Below are 19,215 nucleotides of genomic sequence, written 5' to 3'. Positions count from 1 at the left end.
AGTTTACACCTCTACTAAATAAAGGAGAGGGAAATTACATGAAATAGCTTACAATGTTACATTGGCATTTTCAGACATTATATTTCCAATCATTTGGCTCCATAAGAACACAGGGTTACACGTAAGTTGCAGTCATATCGCTCCATTACCATGACTTGTGAGTCAATTTAATGTTTTGATATGAAAAACATTGTTGCTTGTGGTCTTATTCTTGTCATGGAGCCCTCACTGGTGTATAGCGGGCTAAAGAGATCATAACAGCTCTTCTAGATATAATGGAGCCACAAATAAACACTGGGTGCAAAGGACGATTTTTTTTTTTACAATAAAGAAAGAATTGTAGAGGTGATACTTTATATTCGGGTAATGTATCCCATTAGGATCTATGTCCTTAATAAGCTCGATGAATTTCCACCTGCTGTGCTATATAGGGAGATTTTAAGGTCTGTCTACATCCCTTTCACAGGGGCATTTGATATAGCAGCAGCTGCAAGATACACCCATTGATAACCTCCTGTCACCTACTTTGTGTGGCTGCAATCTGGCAGTGCTACATAATAATCCTGTGCTGAATGGCAGCAGGAAAAGCTGGGAAAGACGCACTTATACATTCAAAAGGAATGTGTCCTTTATTACTGATTAGAGCCAGATACTGTAACATGTTTGTTTTCTGTGATCTCTTTCTTTACTGCTGTAATTTTTATTTTATTTAAATTTGTTAGTATGTTATTAAGGAGGCTGCCTAAGGTTTCTTATAAGGGGGCTGCCTAAGGTTTCTTATAAGGGGGCTGCCTAAGGTTTCTTATAAGGGGGCTGCCTAAGGTTTCTGCACAGCATATAGAGATACACTTTCCAGCAGCCACAAGGACATAGAAAACAACAAAATAATAATCTATGAGAACGTTTTCTAGGCATGCTCTGCAGCCTGTGCAGAGATCATTGTACAGGGAGGGGGACAGCAGTGCGATCCACTCCCTGGCCATATCTTTGTAACAGCTTATTCTGACAATGTAAGTCCATTAAGGCTACATGTCAGAATTAGTGAACAATCAGGGAGCGGATAGCTCTCTCCCCAGCTATATCTTCTGTTCACAGCTGTGGTCAATAACTGCCGAATCTGTTGGCGCTATACAAATAAAAATTATTATTATTATTATTTTACATGCCTGATTACATTTTTTAAGACAGTGACTCTATCTGTATCTCTATCTTTCTGCTGCATTTTTTCCTGCTAAAAGTATTGCGATTCTTTGATCATGTGATTCAAGGATCTCTCGTGAATGCTTTTTAGGCAGTAAAAAAAATTCTAAAGGAGCTCTACAAAACACACATGATAAAGCACCCTAAGGTGTTTTATTATTATTTTTTGGGCAGCCTCTTTAGGGTCTGTTCCCACGTACAGGATCTGCAGCAGATTTGAAGCTGCAGATATCATTGTGACTTAAAGTGTCACTGTCGTGAAATTTTTTTTTGCAGAAATCAATAGTCCAGGCGATTTTAAGAAACTTTGTAATTGGGTTTATTATCCGAAAAATGCATTTTTATCATGAAAAAGCAGTTTGAAGCTCTCCCCCCTGTCTTCATTGTTCTCCTATGGAGAGAGCTAAAGAAAAGACCAAAACAGGACAACAAAGTGTTAATCTACAAATCCCTCACCCGTTATCTGTTCTGACCATCACCAGTGACCTGTCTGAGCTCAGATTACAGCTGTCACCCAGCTCCGTGCCTGTAATCCTCTGTTATCTGCTTTCTGCTGCCGGCTAACTCCCTCCTTCCTCCTCCCCCCTCCCCTCTCCCTAGAGCAGACAGGGTACGTCTCCTGCAACAAGTCACAATTTTCAGATTTTTCAGAGTGGATGAAAAAGAGGAAGGAGGGGGGGACCTGGGAAAAGGCTTTTTACATGCAGATAATGGCAGATTTGGCTAATAAACCCAATTACAAAGTTTCTTAAAATCGCCTGGACTATTGATTTCTGCAAAAAAAAAAAATACGACAGTGACTCTTTAATGACGGATGCTGCAGATCCTGTACATGTGAACACACCTATAATACATTTTTTCCGGTGGATTTTATTAAAATTTCTCCAGTCACTGTGGAATAATTGTGAGTACTATCATTGACTAGGACAGGGAAGAGCACCTTGCTGCAGCACAGCAGTTCTCACCTCTTTTGCTCTTTCCAGCTCATTGTGTAATGCCTGCTTGGCCACATCCATTTCAATGATTTGTTGACGCAACATTTCATTTTCATCTTCTGCTTTAATTCGCTTCTCTTCCACATTTTCCAGCTCGTGGTGCAACCTGACAGATACATCTTTGGCTACCTGTTGACACATATACACAGATGATTAAAAGGATTGAGGCCTCTAGCACATTCAGCAGCTGTGAAACACAAAGCACTCTCTGGTCCTTAATGCACAATACGTATGTATGTGCTCTATTCAGGATATATGTCAAATATATCTATACAATCACATTGACATTTTAGACATCACAATCAATTTCTGAGGCAATTCTAGTCTTCTCTGATTTGCTACATGACCACATGACTACTCAACATAAAAACTTGCCCTTAATCCAATATAGTGGCTTTCAAGAAAGAAGCAATATTCTGGATATAGCCTAAAAGATAGGCCCCCTCATCGATTCCCTGCTGGGGAATATATATCATTTTCCCTTTAATTTCTGAAATAAAAGGGTGTCCTGAGACTTGTGACTTACCATGTACATTGGCATCGGTGAGAGGCATAGGTTAAGAAATCCGATGGACATTACAAAATGCAGTGCAAAACCAATATTGTGAAAGACCTCCTTGTGCTCTGACCTGTCAAGGCATGGACTCTTTAAGATCTATTAGTGGTCCCGTGATATGTGGGACTAAGGTGTTAGCTATACAAACAGTCCTGTATCCTTCAAGGATCAGACTCATTCTTTTAGCAGATCCCAGAGATACTTAACTGGATTAAAGGGGTACTCCAGTGGGGGGGAGGCTATTTTTGGATCTGGCCGGGGAGGAGACGGCTGAGAGAAAAGACGCAAACTCACCTCCCCGCTTCCAGCGGCGGGTCCCATATCGCTGCGCTCCGGTCCGCGGGCGCTTCCTGGTGTCTGACGCGGGCTCGAGACATGGCGTCTCAAGTCCGCTCAGTCAGTCAGTGACAGAGCCGGGATCCGTTTCAAGTCCGCTCAGATCCCGCCTCTGTCACTGACTGGCTGAGCGGACTTGAGACGTCACGTCTCGAGCCCGCGTCAGACACCAGGAAGCGGCCGGGAACCGGAGACCGGAGCGCCGCAATAGGAGGTGAGTGGATGTCTTTTCTCTCAGCCACATCCTCCCTGACCAGATCCCATATTAGTGCCCCCCCCCCCCCCCCCACTGGAGTACCCCTTTAAGAGCTATTTAGAGCCTGTACTTTTTACCATGTTCCTAACACCATTCCAGGGTGCATTATCCTGCAGAAGGAAGCCACTGCCATTAGAGAATGGTGTTGCCATAAAGCTGATCACTTGGCCTGCACTTATGTTAAAGGGGTACTCCGGCCGCCGGTCACTTACTTCCCCGGTTCCAGCACCAGGTCCTGGATCGTGCCGCCCCGTTCTCCCGTCCCGCGGGACCCCGCTAGGACCGCTGGATGGCTGAGCTGCCTTGAGACATCACGTCTCAAGCCGCAGCTCAGACTAGGAAGCAGCCGTGGGATGGGAGAACGGGGCGTGCACGATCTGGGACCCGGCTCTGGAACCGGGAAGGTAAGTGACCGGTGCCCTCTATATCCACCCCCCTCCCCGACCACAGACTAAAAGTACTGCTAGCCCGGAGTACCCCTTTAAGGAGGTAGTATGTGTCCTCATAACATCTATATGAATGCCAGAACCCAGTACAAGTAACACAGTAATGCAATCCACTTGACTTTCCATAAAACTTTCACTATAGTTCTTCTACACTCACAAGGTAAGTAGACTGCTGAATATTTTTCTGAGCAACGTAAGTTCTCCTAGATGCACTGTAATGCATGTAAAATCCTCCACATAATAAAGCTTGCTGCTTAGTGGAGCCTTGGCAATGGAGCCTTATTTTGGAACCAGTGCCCCTAATGATCTTCAATGCTGTACAATACGCTGCCATAGCTGTTATTTCCCAGTTCCTAGGAAATCTTTTTATAGTTGACAGGAAGCACTCCAGTGTTTATATGCTCCGCAAGTAATGAAGCAGCCGGCACATGATCCTAGAGGGTCCGGCCAAAGCCAGGACTGAAGGCTTTGTTTAGCTGTGAGAATTTGTCCTCTGACATTTTTAATTAATAGAAAAGCAAGTGGCTGAAATAAAAGGGAACTTCAGCAGAACATATGCCAATGGGCCCCTTCATGGTCAGCATGCTAGGACCTGGCCAGAACATCCAATTAGGTTTTGGGTTTTATGTCCTCTCTGCCATATTAAGGGGTTAATAGAGAAATATTTTATTTAGCTATTTAATTTATTTATAAATAAACTGTAACGTTTCCACCTACAAATTATTTTCCCAAAACAAATCCCATTTTCCATTTTGTAAAGAAACATTGGGGGAGATTTATCAAACATGGTGTAAAGTGAAACTGTCTCAGTTGCCCCTAGCAACCAATCAGATTCCACCTTTAATTCCTCACAGACTTTTTAGAAAATGAAAGGTGGAATCTGATTGGTTGCTAGGGGCAACTAAGCCAGTATCACTTGACACAGTGTTTGATAAATCTCCCCCATTGTCTTTCTCAGAAAGCTTCTCAGAAAGTATAAGGAGCAGTTGCAAGACAATAGAATTGTATCCATCTTTCCCATAAATTTGTATAACTAGAAAAAAAATGAGTCGTTTATTAAAATGGTTATCCATGGTTAGAAAAAAGCACTGCTACTTTTGCTGTTTCTGGAAGAAAGCAGACATGTTTTTGTAAGCCTGGACAAACCCTTTAATGCACAAAATGTAACGGTTGTCAAAAGCTGGAAGCATCATTCTGAATATTCTGCTGCAAAATGAATAATGTCAACAGCTTACAATACATATCCCACCTTTAAGTCTTGCTCTAGACTCCTAATGAGCTCTCCATCCACTTGGCCTGTCTGTGCAACTTTTAAGCTTTTTTGCTCTGCTTTCCTGAGGCGGTATTGCAAGATACGGCAGTTCTTATTGGCTCGGTCAAGCTCCCTTCGGAGCTCCTGCAACTGGTAAACATCTTCTTCTAGATAGCTGTCACGCATCTCCTCCATTTCAGCTCGCAGCTCATCCAGCTCATCCTGTGGAAAATCCCATCAAGAGTTATTAGCATTTATACACACACTGAAGAAAAAGTCTGGAAAATGGGAGAAAAATACAAATTCAGATTGTGAAGGAGATTATTATACAGTTTTGCAGCCGCCTCTAGGGGGAGTTTTATGTATATTCATTATGTTCTATGCAAGACATATGCAGTAAGCTCCTTAGCTTCTAGAGATGAGCGAACCTCAAGCATGCTCAAGTCCATCCGAACCCAATCGATCGGCATTTGATTAGTGGCGGCTGCTGAAGTTGGACAAAGCTCTAAGGTTGTCTGGAAAACATGGATACAGCCAATGACTATATCCATGATTTCCACATAGCCTTAGGGCTTTATCCAATTTCAGCAGCCACCTCTAATCAAATGCTGAACGATCGGGTTCAGATAGACTCCAGCATGCTCGAGGTTCGCTCATCTCTATTAGCTTCCCCTAGTGGTGACTGCTGGCAACAAGTAATTTATATTTTGGAAATAATCCCTCTACCCACATCAAGTTATATTATGAAAATATTTTTTCAGAGGTTTTGGATGAAAAAAGAATGGATCTACAGTACACAAGTTTATATAAGCCATATAAGACGGTTGGTTTTCTTAATACCCTAAATACATATCTAGAAGTCAGAACTGTATACATAAGGGTCTGAATCAAAACATAAATATAAGTACATAATATACTAGACTCTATTACTATTACTAGTAACCATTACTATTAGACAGCTGCTCCACTGCCAGCAAGCTCTAATAATATTAGAGACCACAGCTATGGTTCTGCAAAGAGGCCGACAGAACACTCTTTTGGCCTCTATGGGGCTAATGTAACCCTATGAACACATTAGTATTTATGACTGCTTTACACCAGTTTTCCGACATGCAAAATTGCCTTTTAATAACTCTTGTGCATCCTATGCCACCACTCTTATGGGTTATTCTAATAAAACCAGAAGAAGGCTGGGAGGAGGGCAGAGGCAGCTCCGCCTTCATGCCTAGTTACCGGGATGGAGGATTATTTTGAATTTGCCATCCCGCTTGAGTCTGCCGGGCACATTGTTGGAGAACAGCTCTAAGGTACTGAGGCCAAGTCACACTTCCTTAGGTAGGTACCCTTTAACTCAGAAATCTGCAGAATTGTGATTGCAGCAGTGGATATTTGTCCACCATTTATTGATATTTAAAAAACTTCTGAAGATCACATGTGCTTTCAGTTTTTGGAGACACACTATAATTTGCAGTGTAAAAACAATACAACAATCACTGCTACATATGTCTATTATGCTGCAAGGCCAAAGGAGGTGGGAGAATCACACAATAATAATATTTACAGTTATGTTGATGGCAACTGAGTGAGAATATAAAGTTTCAAATGTATCTCCTAAGATAGAACTCTGTCTCAGAGAACCACTCATTCCATTACCAGCCCGCTGCCCTTGGGATATGAACACACTATTATTAGGTTTGCACTCAATTTTAGGCAGGAAGGAGGTACAGTATGCCAGAGCAAACTCAAAGTAGGCACGATTTTCCATTACAGCTTCTCCGCCTTGTATTTACATGGACACTGTATTCCCATAGCAAAACAAAATAAAAATAAGATCAAATAAAATTAGAGCAACAGAAACAAAGAGCAGAAATGTTGTAATGTAATTATATGTCAAGGAAACAAGACAGAGTTTACTTACAATGTCAAGATATAACTTAAAGAACTGAAAGTGTATATTTTGGAGGAAAGAAGGGAAATGAGGGACATGGTCAAAATCTTCAAATAAGGTTCACAATAAGGTGAACACAATAACAAGGGGCCACAATCTTAGGTTAAAAATAAAAATCCCCACACACCTTATACTTTAGTCTGCCATACCAGTCACTCACAACGGGTCCAGCTGTCAGTATAAGTTATAGGTTCACGTATGACACCGGCCGTTCTGTGACCCAGCCGTGTCACAGAACGGATGTGTCTGTGAAGTTCATCCCGGACGGTACTGCAGTAGTAGCCGAATAAACGTCACTTCTGTTGAATCAGGACGCGGGCGCCTTCGGGTGCGCCCGCATCCCAATTCACCATAGCGGCCTAAGGTGCACTTTCCATTGTGTGAACTGTCAGTGTTGTGCGGCCACTATTCAAATGATAGCGGCCGCAAAAATGGTGCGTGGTCAGCGCCTGACGATTATAGGTCAGAACCTATATCAACGATCAGCCGATGACAACGATCATCGGCTGATTGTGTCTTTATTACAAGGATAGGGCCGATTCGGCCGATTATCGTTCCGTGTAATAGAACCCTTACACTTGCTGATTACCAGAAATGAGCTCATTTGGCCGATAATTGGCCAGTGTAAAAGTGTCAGCAGTCAAGTGAGCTGGAAGACGCCCGGTCGGCAGCTGACTGTGTCTTTTGAGCAGCCCTAAAAACCATTGCTTACCAGTCGCACATCTCCCTGTGTAAACAGGGATGTGTGGCTGATAGCAATGTATTTAAATAGCCCCACGAACCATACAGGGACTGATCATGTAGCCCGGCTGTAAAGGCACTGTAAGGGCCCTATTCCACCGGACGATTATCGTTTGCATAATCGTTAACGATTAACAATCTCAAACGACCGCTATTGCGAAAGACCTGAAAACGTTCACTCATTTCCATGGAACAATAATCGTTACTTATGATCGTAATTGCGATCGTTTCTCTTTGCTATTTATTCGCTATTGCGTTCGTATCTATTGCGAACGACCGAACGATGTCTTATTCAATGCGAACGATTTGCGAACGTTTTGCAAACGAGCAACGATAAAAATAGGTCCAGGTCTTATAAAGCGATCAACGATTTCTCGTTCGGTCGTTAATCGTTAACTGCATTTCAACCGAACGATTATCGTTTAGATTCGAACGATTTAACGATAATCTGAACGATAATCGTCCGGTGGAATAGGGTCCTAAGTGAGCACTGATCTCGCTGAAGATCATGTAAAAGCTCCATTATTTGTTGGCCACCTTCATACACACCACTGAATCCCGCTCCTGAGAGCGGTGGAGGAGCAGTGGGAGGTTACGGAGGGGGTTTGGTGAAGAGAAAGGAGGAGGAGCGTCCAGACAGTAGCCTCTCCTCTCCACAATGTCTAAGGTGGTGTCAAAAGATACAAATGGTTCAGTTCTGTTGTGTAATGATGGCGTCAGCATTTCCATTCCTCAATTCCTCCAATGTTCTCAACCTTATAGACCCAGTGGGTCATTGTGGGAGAGTCAGCATATTTCTAGTGGGTTGATACACAGGCTCTGGATAATGTAAGTCTAGTCTAAGTCTAGTCTAGGGAACCATGGCTCTCCAGCTGTTGCAAGACTACAACTTCCATCATGCCTGGACAGCCAAAGGTTCAGCCAAATAACAAACTAGTGGAGTCTGTCCACTCAGAACTAAGTTAAAGAATACCATTACATTTACAGAACCTGCAAAAAAAAAAAAAAATACAAAAGATCCAAGAAATGCTGAATAGACGCATATTGTTCCTATATCTTGTGTGTGTTTACAGTTCCTAAAAGGTGTGCGCTGTTCTCCTTCATATAGGAAAGTTAAAAGCCCAAAATTAAAATAACATATAACAACACTGTGTAAAAGGAGTGATCTGTACAATAAGAAACGCTTATTGTAAAATCCTGTACCTGTTCCTTCATGACACTGATGCATCACTACTGTCTAAACGCCAGGGATGTATCAGATTATGTGATGCTGTCTGCATAAGTATTTGGAATTGTGCAGGCAATGGCTGATCTCCGTTAAAGGCGTTGTCCAGAGAAAATTTTTCTTTCAAATCAACTGGTTTCAGAAAGTTATATAGATATGTAATTTACTATTAAAAAAATCTCATGTCTTCCCATACTTATCAGCTGCTGTATGTCCTGTAGGAAGTGGTGTTTTCTTTTCAGTCTGACAGTTCCTGTCTCGGACAGAGATGTCAGCAGAGAGCACTGTGTCAGACTGGAAAGAAAGAACCACTTCCTACAGCACATGCAGCAGCTGATAAGTATGGGGATACTTTTTAAATAGAAGTAATTTACTAATCTATTTTACTTTCTGAAACCAGTTGATTTGAAAGAAAAGGATTTTCGCTGGATAACCCCTTTAAGGCCCTATTACACAGAGAGATCTGACAGATTATTGAAGCTGAAGCCAGAAACAGACTACAAACAGAGAACAGGTCATAAAGGAAAGACTGAGATTTCTCCTATTTTCAAATGCATTCCTGGCTTTGGCTTCAGTGATCCTTCAGATAAATCTGTGTGTGTAATAGAGCCTTTACAGTGTTATCCAAGCCTTATTTACTGTAGCTACCTTGGGGAACAACAGTCAAAGAGATTAAACAGACGCTACTATACATGACAATACGGTCAGGTGATTTCTATAGATTATACATCCATTAACAGAGGATCAAAAGTAAAAGGAATATCAAGCAAGTGGTTTAGCTGAGAACTGACAATGAAATAAAACTGTTCAAACATCAATGCAGGACTAAAAAAACTGATCTGATATGGCTATGCTGATACTGTATATATTAAAATATTTCTTAGTTTATCTGAAATTGTTGGAAATCTGTTAGGTGGGCATCACAGAGATACCCTCTTATGTACTTAAACCCTTACAGAAAGGGAACAGATCCCAAGGGAAAGAAGCAATAAACAACAAGGCGGGTAATTGACTGTTATGATATACTGCCATCAATATCTTCCACATACAAATAGATAAAGAGTAATAATACGAATGGCTAAATGTAGCAAAGATAATGCCAACTACACAATAAAATCCACAATGATGAAATATGTTACTTGTTGGCTGGGTTCACACTATGTATATTTCAGTCAGTATTGTGGTCCTCATATTGCAACCAAAACCAGGAGTGGATTGAAAACACAGAAGGGATCTGTTCACACAATGTTGAAATTGAGTGGATGGCCGCCATTTAATGGCAAATATTTGCTGTTATTTTAAAACAACGTCTGTTATATTGAAATAATGGCCGTTATTTACTGTTATATGGCGGCCATCCAGTCAATTTCAACATTGTGTGAACAGAGCCTTTCTGTGTTTTTTTTTTTAAATATATTTTTATTAGCACTCCGACAAAACTGTGAAAACCATATTGGCGTCGCAGCGCCCATTTTTTGTTTTATCGTAGAAACAGTATGAGTAAAAAATAACCGGACAGGTTCGAATATCTAAAGCCAATGCAAACAGTAATTAAACAAGTAAAAGCATCACAACAGAAATTCGCTGGAACAAAGATTGTCAGGTATATATCAGAGCACAAACTCTAGATTTAGTCTTAAAGGCCTTAAAGACCCTAAAGAGTGGGGCAGTTCTAAATGTGCCCTACCGTTCAGGGACTGGGCTACCAGTAACATCTGTGTCACCCCCAAGGTGCCAACAGTGCCTGGCAGAGAGAAAAGGAGAAGAAAGAGAAAGAGAAAAGAGAGAAAATAATAATAATAAAAAAAAAAAAAAAAAAAACACACTACACCACACACATCAATACAATGCACCCCGGGAAGGGAAGGGAGGGAAGCAGGGAAGAGCTCAACAAGGGTCACAGAAAGGGTCTCATGGAATGCTATCCTGCCAAGGTCGACCTCACACTATAAGCCACCTCAACCACGAGGAGGCAGCTTAAGAGGTCCCAATGCATCTTTAAGGTCTTCCGTCAGGTACCAGGTGGAAAACCTGTAGGGATATACAAAAGAGTGGACTTGCTCTCTCGTAAAATGCGTCAGAAGAAATGTCCTCCATTTAAGGAAAAACTGCTTCGCGTGTTTCTCAGTATTACGTTCCGCTTCCAAGCGGTCCGCTGCCAAAAAGGCCTTCAGATCTTCAACCACCATAGATAGCGTGGGTGGGGAGGAATTGAGCCACTCCCGAAGCAGTATCCTTTTGGCTATCAGTAGTACACCATGAACCAAGGGCGGCACCCGCTTCATCCCAGAGGCATCAACAATTGTAGAGTCGATGGACTGGAAAACCAAGGGGAGGGGATCGTCAGGGAGTGTCAGTTTCCAATGTCTGGCTATAAACAGAATAACCTCCTTCCAGAAGGACTGGGACAGAGAGCAGGACCATATACCGTGCCAGAAATCCGTGGCCGGGGTCCGGCACTTAGGACAGTGCAGGATTCGGTTCGGGTACAGAGGTGAAGCCGGTAGGTTTAAACCAAAGTAAGCGCTATGCATCACCTTAAAAAAGGTTTCCCTCCAGACTTCGCTTTCTGTGTTTTTAATCCACTCCTGGTTTTGGTTGCAATATGAGGACCACAATACTGACTGAAATATACGTAGTGTGAACCCAGCCTGGTATTGTAATCTTGCATTTATATATAAGTTCCTGGATAATGTAACCTTTATCTACAGTATTTAAACATGAATTGCTATCAAGGTAATTCTACAAAATCTGAGTGTTCAGACCGCCAAGTACCTCACTCCCCAGTTCGTGGCAATCTCTGTCTCACTGCAGGATTAGGTCTCGGTCTCCAAAGACTTATAATAGAGACTTCTGCAGATAGATGGAAACTAGCTCTATCATATACAAATAATAATAATGACCTGAACATGGAGACCCTCTGAACAAAACTGTGATATTGCTTATTCAAATTGAAAACTTGATTTAAAAGGTAGCTGAGTTTTCCAAAAACCTTTTTACATAGCCTAGGAACATGTGAAAAGTGGGGGTCTGGATGAACACTAGAAATAACAGGGAGAAACGTACGGATACGGATTGCTTTGCCTCCCTCTACACCAGCCCTATGAGGGCCCCATAATATACCTACTGAGTCTATATCAGTCACATGGCACAGGGCCCAGAAATCATGCACTGGGCATGGTCTTCTCCCAGGTATGGGTGTGAAAACTAAGACCGATGCATCAAAATGTTGGAAAAGTTCTAACAGCAAGAAAAAACAATCCGTATGACAAAGCAGAATGCGGATGCATGACAGAAGGCCAACAGGTGACAACCAAATAACATCACAGGTGAAGAACTCCAACAGCATCCAGGAAGGTGCAAAGGTTCAAGCTATTTATTGGATATCCAAACACATGGGAGCTACAATTCCACCTGCAATGTAGTTCACATGTGTTTGGATACCTTATAAAAATCTTGATCCTCCTGGATGCTGTTGAAGTTCTTCACTTATGATGTCCGTAGGACATGTCAAAATGTCAGCTAATCTATCATAGACTCATCAGACATGGAAGTATATACTGTACCTACAGAAACTATGTTAGAAATCCCCACATTTTATTTGTTGTTGTATAGGATTGTGATGTCAGTAGTTCTCCTGCCCTGAGTCTATGTATTTTGCACAGCAGTGACGCATTGATCATTGTCTTTGTCTGTCTCTTTGATATAAATATTGCCTCTATTGTAACCAGTTGGGAGAGTGACATCTAAGGCTAGGTTCACACTGCGTTTTCAGCATCCGTTTAACGCATCCGTTTTTTTGCAAAAAACGCATGAAAAACGGATTGCAAAAAACGGATTCATTTGTGTGCATCCGTTTTTCCATTGACTTCCATTATAAAAAAAAACGGATCCGTTTTTTTTGGCGGACCAAAACGGACCATAAAACGTTGCTGACCCTATTTTTGTGGACGTTAAAAAAAACGGATCCGTTAAACGGATGCTGAAAACGCAGTGTGAACCTAGCCTTACTAGGCATTCATTTTCAGTACTTCTCAATGAATATTTACTGTCTGGAGAATGAGGATTGTTGATCTCAGCCAGCAAACAATGGGGAGGTACAAGTTAAGCTTAATGCGAACAAACATCAGGAACCTGCAGTTCAGATGAGTACATTGTCTCACAACGGCTGTACACATAGTACGGCAATAACTGGTTTTAACAACCTTTTGTTAAAAAAAAATGAAAAACAAGTGTCAGGAGATTAACCATCAGGTGCAGGTGGAAGACAGATGGAGGATCACAGATGGGCTCTTAGCAAAGGAAATGGACCATAAGAAAAGATCTGTTGCAGGATGTAAGGAGACGGCAATTTATATTACTCAACTAACAACATATCTCAGTAAGTTCCTATGTTGGAAATGACCAGCGATATGTGCAGATAAGTGTGCATGTGCCTTTCAGCAAAGATATACATTGGATGGATTTCTTGGACCTGACAGAACACTATAATGGTCACTGCATGGGAATATTTACTAGAAAAAAAAATGTTGTGTGGTATAATTTTTTTACTGTATCCCCAAGTTCCTAAAAAAAAGGGTATGCTAATGCACATTAGCACGGCACACTGTGCCTGGGTTCACACTACGTATATTTCAGTCAGTATTGTGGTCCTCATATTGCAACCAAAACCAGGAGTGGATTAAAAACACAGAAAGGCTCTGTTCACACAATGGTGAAATAGAGTGGATGGCCGCCATTTAATGGCAAATATTTGCTGTTATTTTAAAACAACGGCTGTTGTATTAAAATAATGGTTTTGGTTGCAATATGAGGACCACAATACTGACTGAAATATACGTAGTGTGAACCCAGCCTGGGCCAGTGGGGCTGGGTTCACACTATGTATATTTGAGGCTGTATTTGGTCCTCATGTCAGGTCCTCATAGCAACCAAAACCAGGAGTGGATTAAAAACACAGAAAGGATCTGTTCACACAATGGTGAAATTGAGTGGATGGCCACCATATAACAGTAAATAACGGCCATTATTTCAATATAACAGCCGTTGTTTTAAAATAACAGCAAATATTTGCCATTAAATGACGGCCATCCACTCAATTACAACATTATGTGAACAGAGCCTTTCTGTGTTTTCAATCCACTCCTGGTTTTGGTTGCTATACAGCCTCAAATATACATAGTGTGAACCCAGCCTAAGGGTACAAACACACACAGCAGATACACAGCAGATTTGATACTGTGTTCAGTTATTTAGATCTAACCTGCTGCGTATCTGCTGCGTATCGCAGCAGTAAATACGCAGCATATAAGCCGTGTGTGTTTGTATCCTTGGGGTATAAACCCACACACCGTATACGCAGCAAAAACGCAGCAGATGTGATGGTGAAGATTTGATGCTGTGTTCAGTTATTTAGATCTAATCTGCTGCGTATTTGCTGCGTATTTGCTGCGTATCGCAGTAGTAAATACGCTGCATATACAGTTTGTGGGTTTGTACCCTTGGGTACAAACCCACTTGACGTATTTGCTGCGTGAATCAGTCTTAAAAATAAGCAGGCAAAACGCAGTTTAGCTTTATACGATTGTTCTGCGTTAAAATACGCAATTGCGTATTTTTGAACCGTGAAGCTTGTTGTTAGCAAAGCATCAGTTGTTAACAACCTGTGCGAAAAACGCATGTAGCTTCACGCTTCAAAAATACGCAATTGCGTATTTTAACAACTGATGCTTTGCTAACAACAAGCTTCACGCTTCAAAAATACGCAATTGCGTATTTTAACGCAGAACAATTGTATAAAGCCAACCTGCGTTTTGCCTGCTTATTTTTAAGACTGATTCACGCAGCAAATACGTCAAGTGGGTTTGTACCCTTAGGGTACAAACACACACCGTATACGCAGCAAATACGCAGCAGATCTGCAGCAGATTTGATGGTGCAGATTTGATGCTGTGTTCAGTTATTTAGATCTAATCTGCTGCGTATTTGTTGCGTATTAGCTGCGTATTGCAGCAGTAAATACGCTACGTATATGGTGTGTGTGTTTATACCCTAAATGATATTTGGCCGAGTCGGGCTGCAAAAGAGCAGCCGCTTGATCAACGCTTGTTTGCAGCGCAGGTATGAATAATTACCTGGCAAGGCCCCTGAATTGTTTGTGCGGCTGTTGGAGTACATTTCTATTGGCCGAACATCTCCTGTTTTCACGGAGAGATATGTGGCCAATAACTATGATTTTTTTGGTGCCGCACGGCTGATTGTCGTCTTTAGCACTTTAAGGCTATGTTCACACTACGTAAAACTACGGCCGTAGTTCTCGCCGCAGAACTACGGCCGTACTTTTGAGGGGTGAAACATAGCCTTATTTTCAATGGGATTCCGGCCGGAGCGTACACACATTGTATGCGCTCCGGCCGGGATCCCATGCGGCGCCGGAAAAAACTGACATGTCAGTTTTCTGCGGCCGGAATTCAGTGAATTCCAGCTGCAGAAAGACCTGTCAGTTCACACAGTGAAGCTAGCGGATCCGGCCACTTGCTTCACTGTGGGCTATGGGAAGCTCTGATGTGGGCGGAAAGATCACCCGGCCGGGATCATGCGGGCTGAGACCGGCCAAACCGTGACCGTGGCCGGGGTCACAGGAATGGCCGGGTGTTCACGTTGTGTGAACATAGCCTAAGGCTGTGTTCACACATGTAGAAATGCAATTAAAATGCCTAATTTATTTGCAGTAATTTATTATTTCATTGCGTTACTGCATCATTTCATTGCAGTTCTGAATTATTTAATTGTCGTCCAGCTTTCCTTTATTGCGCTAACACATTGAAACTTCAGTGCTTGTGTGAACATACTCTTACCAAGACTGATTATTACCTAATAGAATGTTCATTGGAAACCCGCTGCCGATAATGGGTACGTGTAAAAGGGCCCTAACTCCGACTCCACAGCCCTAAAACCAGATCATGTCCTTTTGTAATGTGTGTTATTTAAGTGAATGGCCCCCTTCCCCGTGTTCCCCCCACCCCGCAAGTGTGGTGCATTATACTCACCGACCCCAGCCGCCATGTTGGGTCGACGATGTCATCTTCAGGAGGCCGGCCGGACCCAAGATGGTGGCCGGGTTCGACAGCAATTGAGTAAGTATAATGCACCACACTACATCTATAATATATATATATATATATATACCCCAATATAAGCTACAGCTTATCCTGCAAAAAAAAAAGAAAAGAAAAGAAAAAAAGAATCTTTATTCAGCCCTGTCACCAGATAAATACAAAACATATGGGAATATAGTGAAACATTTTTCTTCTACAAGAAATAAAACATAATAAAAACCTATAAATATGGTATCACTGTTTCCCCCTTAAGGTCAATGCCAATTTTCATTTTTGAGCTTTTGCTTTTGCTTTTTCCACTTTAGATTTAAAAGGCCATAGCACTTGCATTTTTCCACCTAGAAACCCACATGAGCCCTTATTTTTTGCGTCACTAATTGTACTTTGCAATGACAGGCTGAATTTTTGCATAAAGTACACTGCGAAACCAGAAAAAAATTCAATGTGAGTCCGTGGAGTCTCGGTTTCGAGTCTCAAAACACGGGATAGCCAGATATCTCTAGCCTGTTGCCACGGGGTGCCTCCATGATGTGGAGAGCACCACACCACCCTGATAAATAGCCCCTTAAGTCCCACTCGGTTGCGAGTATTGGAACATAAATAGGGAAATACCAGGGTGGCCCCTTTTTGTCAATGTCTAGCTCAAGGTACGAGTATTGCGATAGTGACAAGGGCTTGCCAAGGCAGGCATCCATCCACAGACAGCCGTTTCGGGGTATTTGCCCCTCATCAGTGTAGAGTAGGATTCTGGCTAGTTGGGGCAATGACAAATCAACCAACAAAACACAGTAATCACTGAACTCAAGGAGAACAGTGAAAAAAACTTCAATGAAGTACTCAATCAAGAGTCTCCACTGATGCCCCAAAAATCTGGCTATCCCCTGTTTTGAGACTCGCAACCGAGACTCCACGGACTCTTGTTTTGCACAGTACATTATGTAGTATAATGGTGCCATTAAAACATCTCATTGATAAACTTAATGGGTTATCCCAAGATTTAAAGTTATCATCTGTCCATAGGACAACAAACAACCAGCTGATCAGTGGGGTACGGTGCTTCACTATGTCCTGAGGTGAAAACAAATATTTGGGCAAATTAGGTGCAATTTTACATCTTGGAGCCAGTACCAGAGGACTAAGGAGCCAGTACCAGAGGACTAAGGAACCAGTACCAGAGAACTAAAGGACCAGTACCAGAGGACTAAAGAACCAGTACCACTGGACTAAGGAACCAGTACCAGAGAACTAAGAAACCAGTTCCAGAGAACTAAGGAACCAGTACCAGAGAACTAAGGAACCAGTACCAGAGGACTAAGGAACCAGTACCAGAGAACTAAGGAACCAGTACCAGAGAACTAAGGAACCAGTACCAGAGGACTAAGGAACCAGTACCAGAGGACTAAGGAACCAGTACCAGAGAACTAAGGAGTGGGCAACAGGCAACAACCACTCACTGTATTTGTACGCTGAAGTTTTGTAGTGTGTCATTTCCTAATCTGCAAAATAAAGCATCGACTAAAGGGCCGATTATCACCTAAATTTCTCTGGAACAGTATCCATGCATAAGGGCCCAATTTCACTGACAGATTTCTGACCAATTTATATGATTTTTTAAAGCCAAAGCCAGGAATGGATTTGAAAAGAGGAGAAATCTCAGTCTTTTCTTTATTACCTGTTCTCTGTTTACAGTCTGTTCCTGGTTTCAAAAATCTGTCAGATAAATTGGTAAGATATCTGTTGGGTTTTAGGGCCCTAAGGCCTCATGCTGCAATAAAAGGTTTAAGTGTATGGAGCATCAACTGTACTTTTGTGTGTCTCAAATTTCAAATAGAGGTATATGGCTTTTTATACTGTCAGACTCTATAAAACGCAACAGGAATAGTCACAGCATCTTCCATCAGATGCCTTATGCTTATGCAGATAGTCTCCCTTGAAACATTATTGCCAGGGGAGCACATCTATCCCCTAACTCCTCCTTTCTCACATTACACATATACTGTATGTGAGTGTATGCAAATATACTATACATGCTGTAGATCAGGAGTCTCAAACTCGCGGCCCTCCAGCTGTTGCAAAACTACAATTCCCACCATGCCTGGACAGCCAAAGCTTCGCTTTGGCTGTCCAGGCATGATGGGAATTGTAGTTTTGCAACAGCTGGAGGGCCACGAGTTTGAGACCCCTGCTGTAGATGATATTCTGCAAACCACAGCCGTAAATGAACACAAAATGAAACAATGAGGGCGAGTTTACCACCACAAATCTGTCTCTGCAATCAGGTACATTTAGGTGCAGAAGTAAGGTACAGACAAAGAGAAAGCAGAGATCCATGGTAATGAGGCTCAGTAGGAGGTGAGTAATCAGAAGACAATGACCTGTAACATCCTTTGTTACACCATCTGCTTGGGCTCCAGTGATGTCACTGCATTTATTACGCATTAATAAGGCAGTGACAGTCACAGCTCAGGAAGCACAAATACTGGATGCAAATGAAAAGTGTTTTTCTATATTCAGACAGACTTCCCTCTGCATCCCTCTGCTTGTATGTAGATGGGTAAAAACATATATGTATACAGTAGTTGTACAGCATGTGTTTGAAAACTGCTGGGTATTAATGTGCTTCCAGTGAGTCAGACTGTATTGCTATACCCACTGTCTTTCTTTAAATATAAGACCTATCCAGAAAATAAGACCTAGCTTTATTTTGCAGGCTTTGTGGAGTATGCTTGAAATATAAGCTACTCAAAAAATAAGCCCTAGCAACAGCAGGTAGATGGGGCCCAAGTGCAGTCCCACCTAGGTGACACTGTCCATCTATGAAATTAAGCCAGAGTAAGAGGGGTGACATTTGGTCTATATTCTATACATATATGTGTGTGTGTCTGTGCATTTTTTTTTTTCATTTTCTGGAACTCAAAAGTGCAGCAGACCATGCTTTTTGGTACCAAAAAAATTAGCAATTTGCACTAACTTTTCTCTCACTTTAAAAGGAGTTGTGTAAATAGTATAGCACCTGAAGCTACTCTCTTTGCGTAACTTCTGGAGTAACATTAAAGGGGTTGTCCAGTGAAAATCTTTTTCTTTCAAATTAACTGGTGTCACAAAGTTATATAGATTTGTAATTTACTTCTATTAAAAAAAA

At 41.9% G+C, this 19,215-nt stretch overlaps 1 protein-coding gene across 5 annotated transcripts in view; it reads right to left on the bottom strand.

Annotated features, from left to right (window-relative positions):
- Positions 1 to 19,215, bottom strand: part of MTCL1 (microtubule crosslinking factor 1) — a 106,015-nt gene that overhangs the window by 67,549 nt on the left and 19,251 nt on the right. For all 5 annotated transcript variants that reach the window (XR_011361656.1, XM_069957761.1, XM_069957762.1 and 2 more), the window contains exons 2-3: positions 5,039 to 5,263; positions 2,166 to 2,324 (exon numbers count right to left, since the gene is read on the bottom strand). Coding sequence is in view for 4 of the 5 variants with exons in the window: in XM_069957761.1 (XP_069813862.1) it covers positions 2,166 to 2,324; positions 5,039 to 5,263 (384 nt within the window). In the remaining variant the exon portion in view is untranslated. The remainder of the gene's footprint in view (positions 1 to 2,165; positions 2,325 to 5,038; positions 5,264 to 19,215) is intronic.

Source organism: Dendropsophus ebraccatus, chromosome 2, assembly GCF_027789765.1.
Source record: "Dendropsophus ebraccatus isolate aDenEbr1 chromosome 2, aDenEbr1.pat, whole genome shotgun sequence".
Taxonomy (NCBI): domain Eukaryota; kingdom Metazoa; phylum Chordata; class Amphibia; order Anura; family Hylidae; genus Dendropsophus; species Dendropsophus ebraccatus.
The sequence above is the reverse complement of the archived record's forward strand: the minus strand, read 5'-3'. Positions and strand labels throughout refer to the sequence as shown.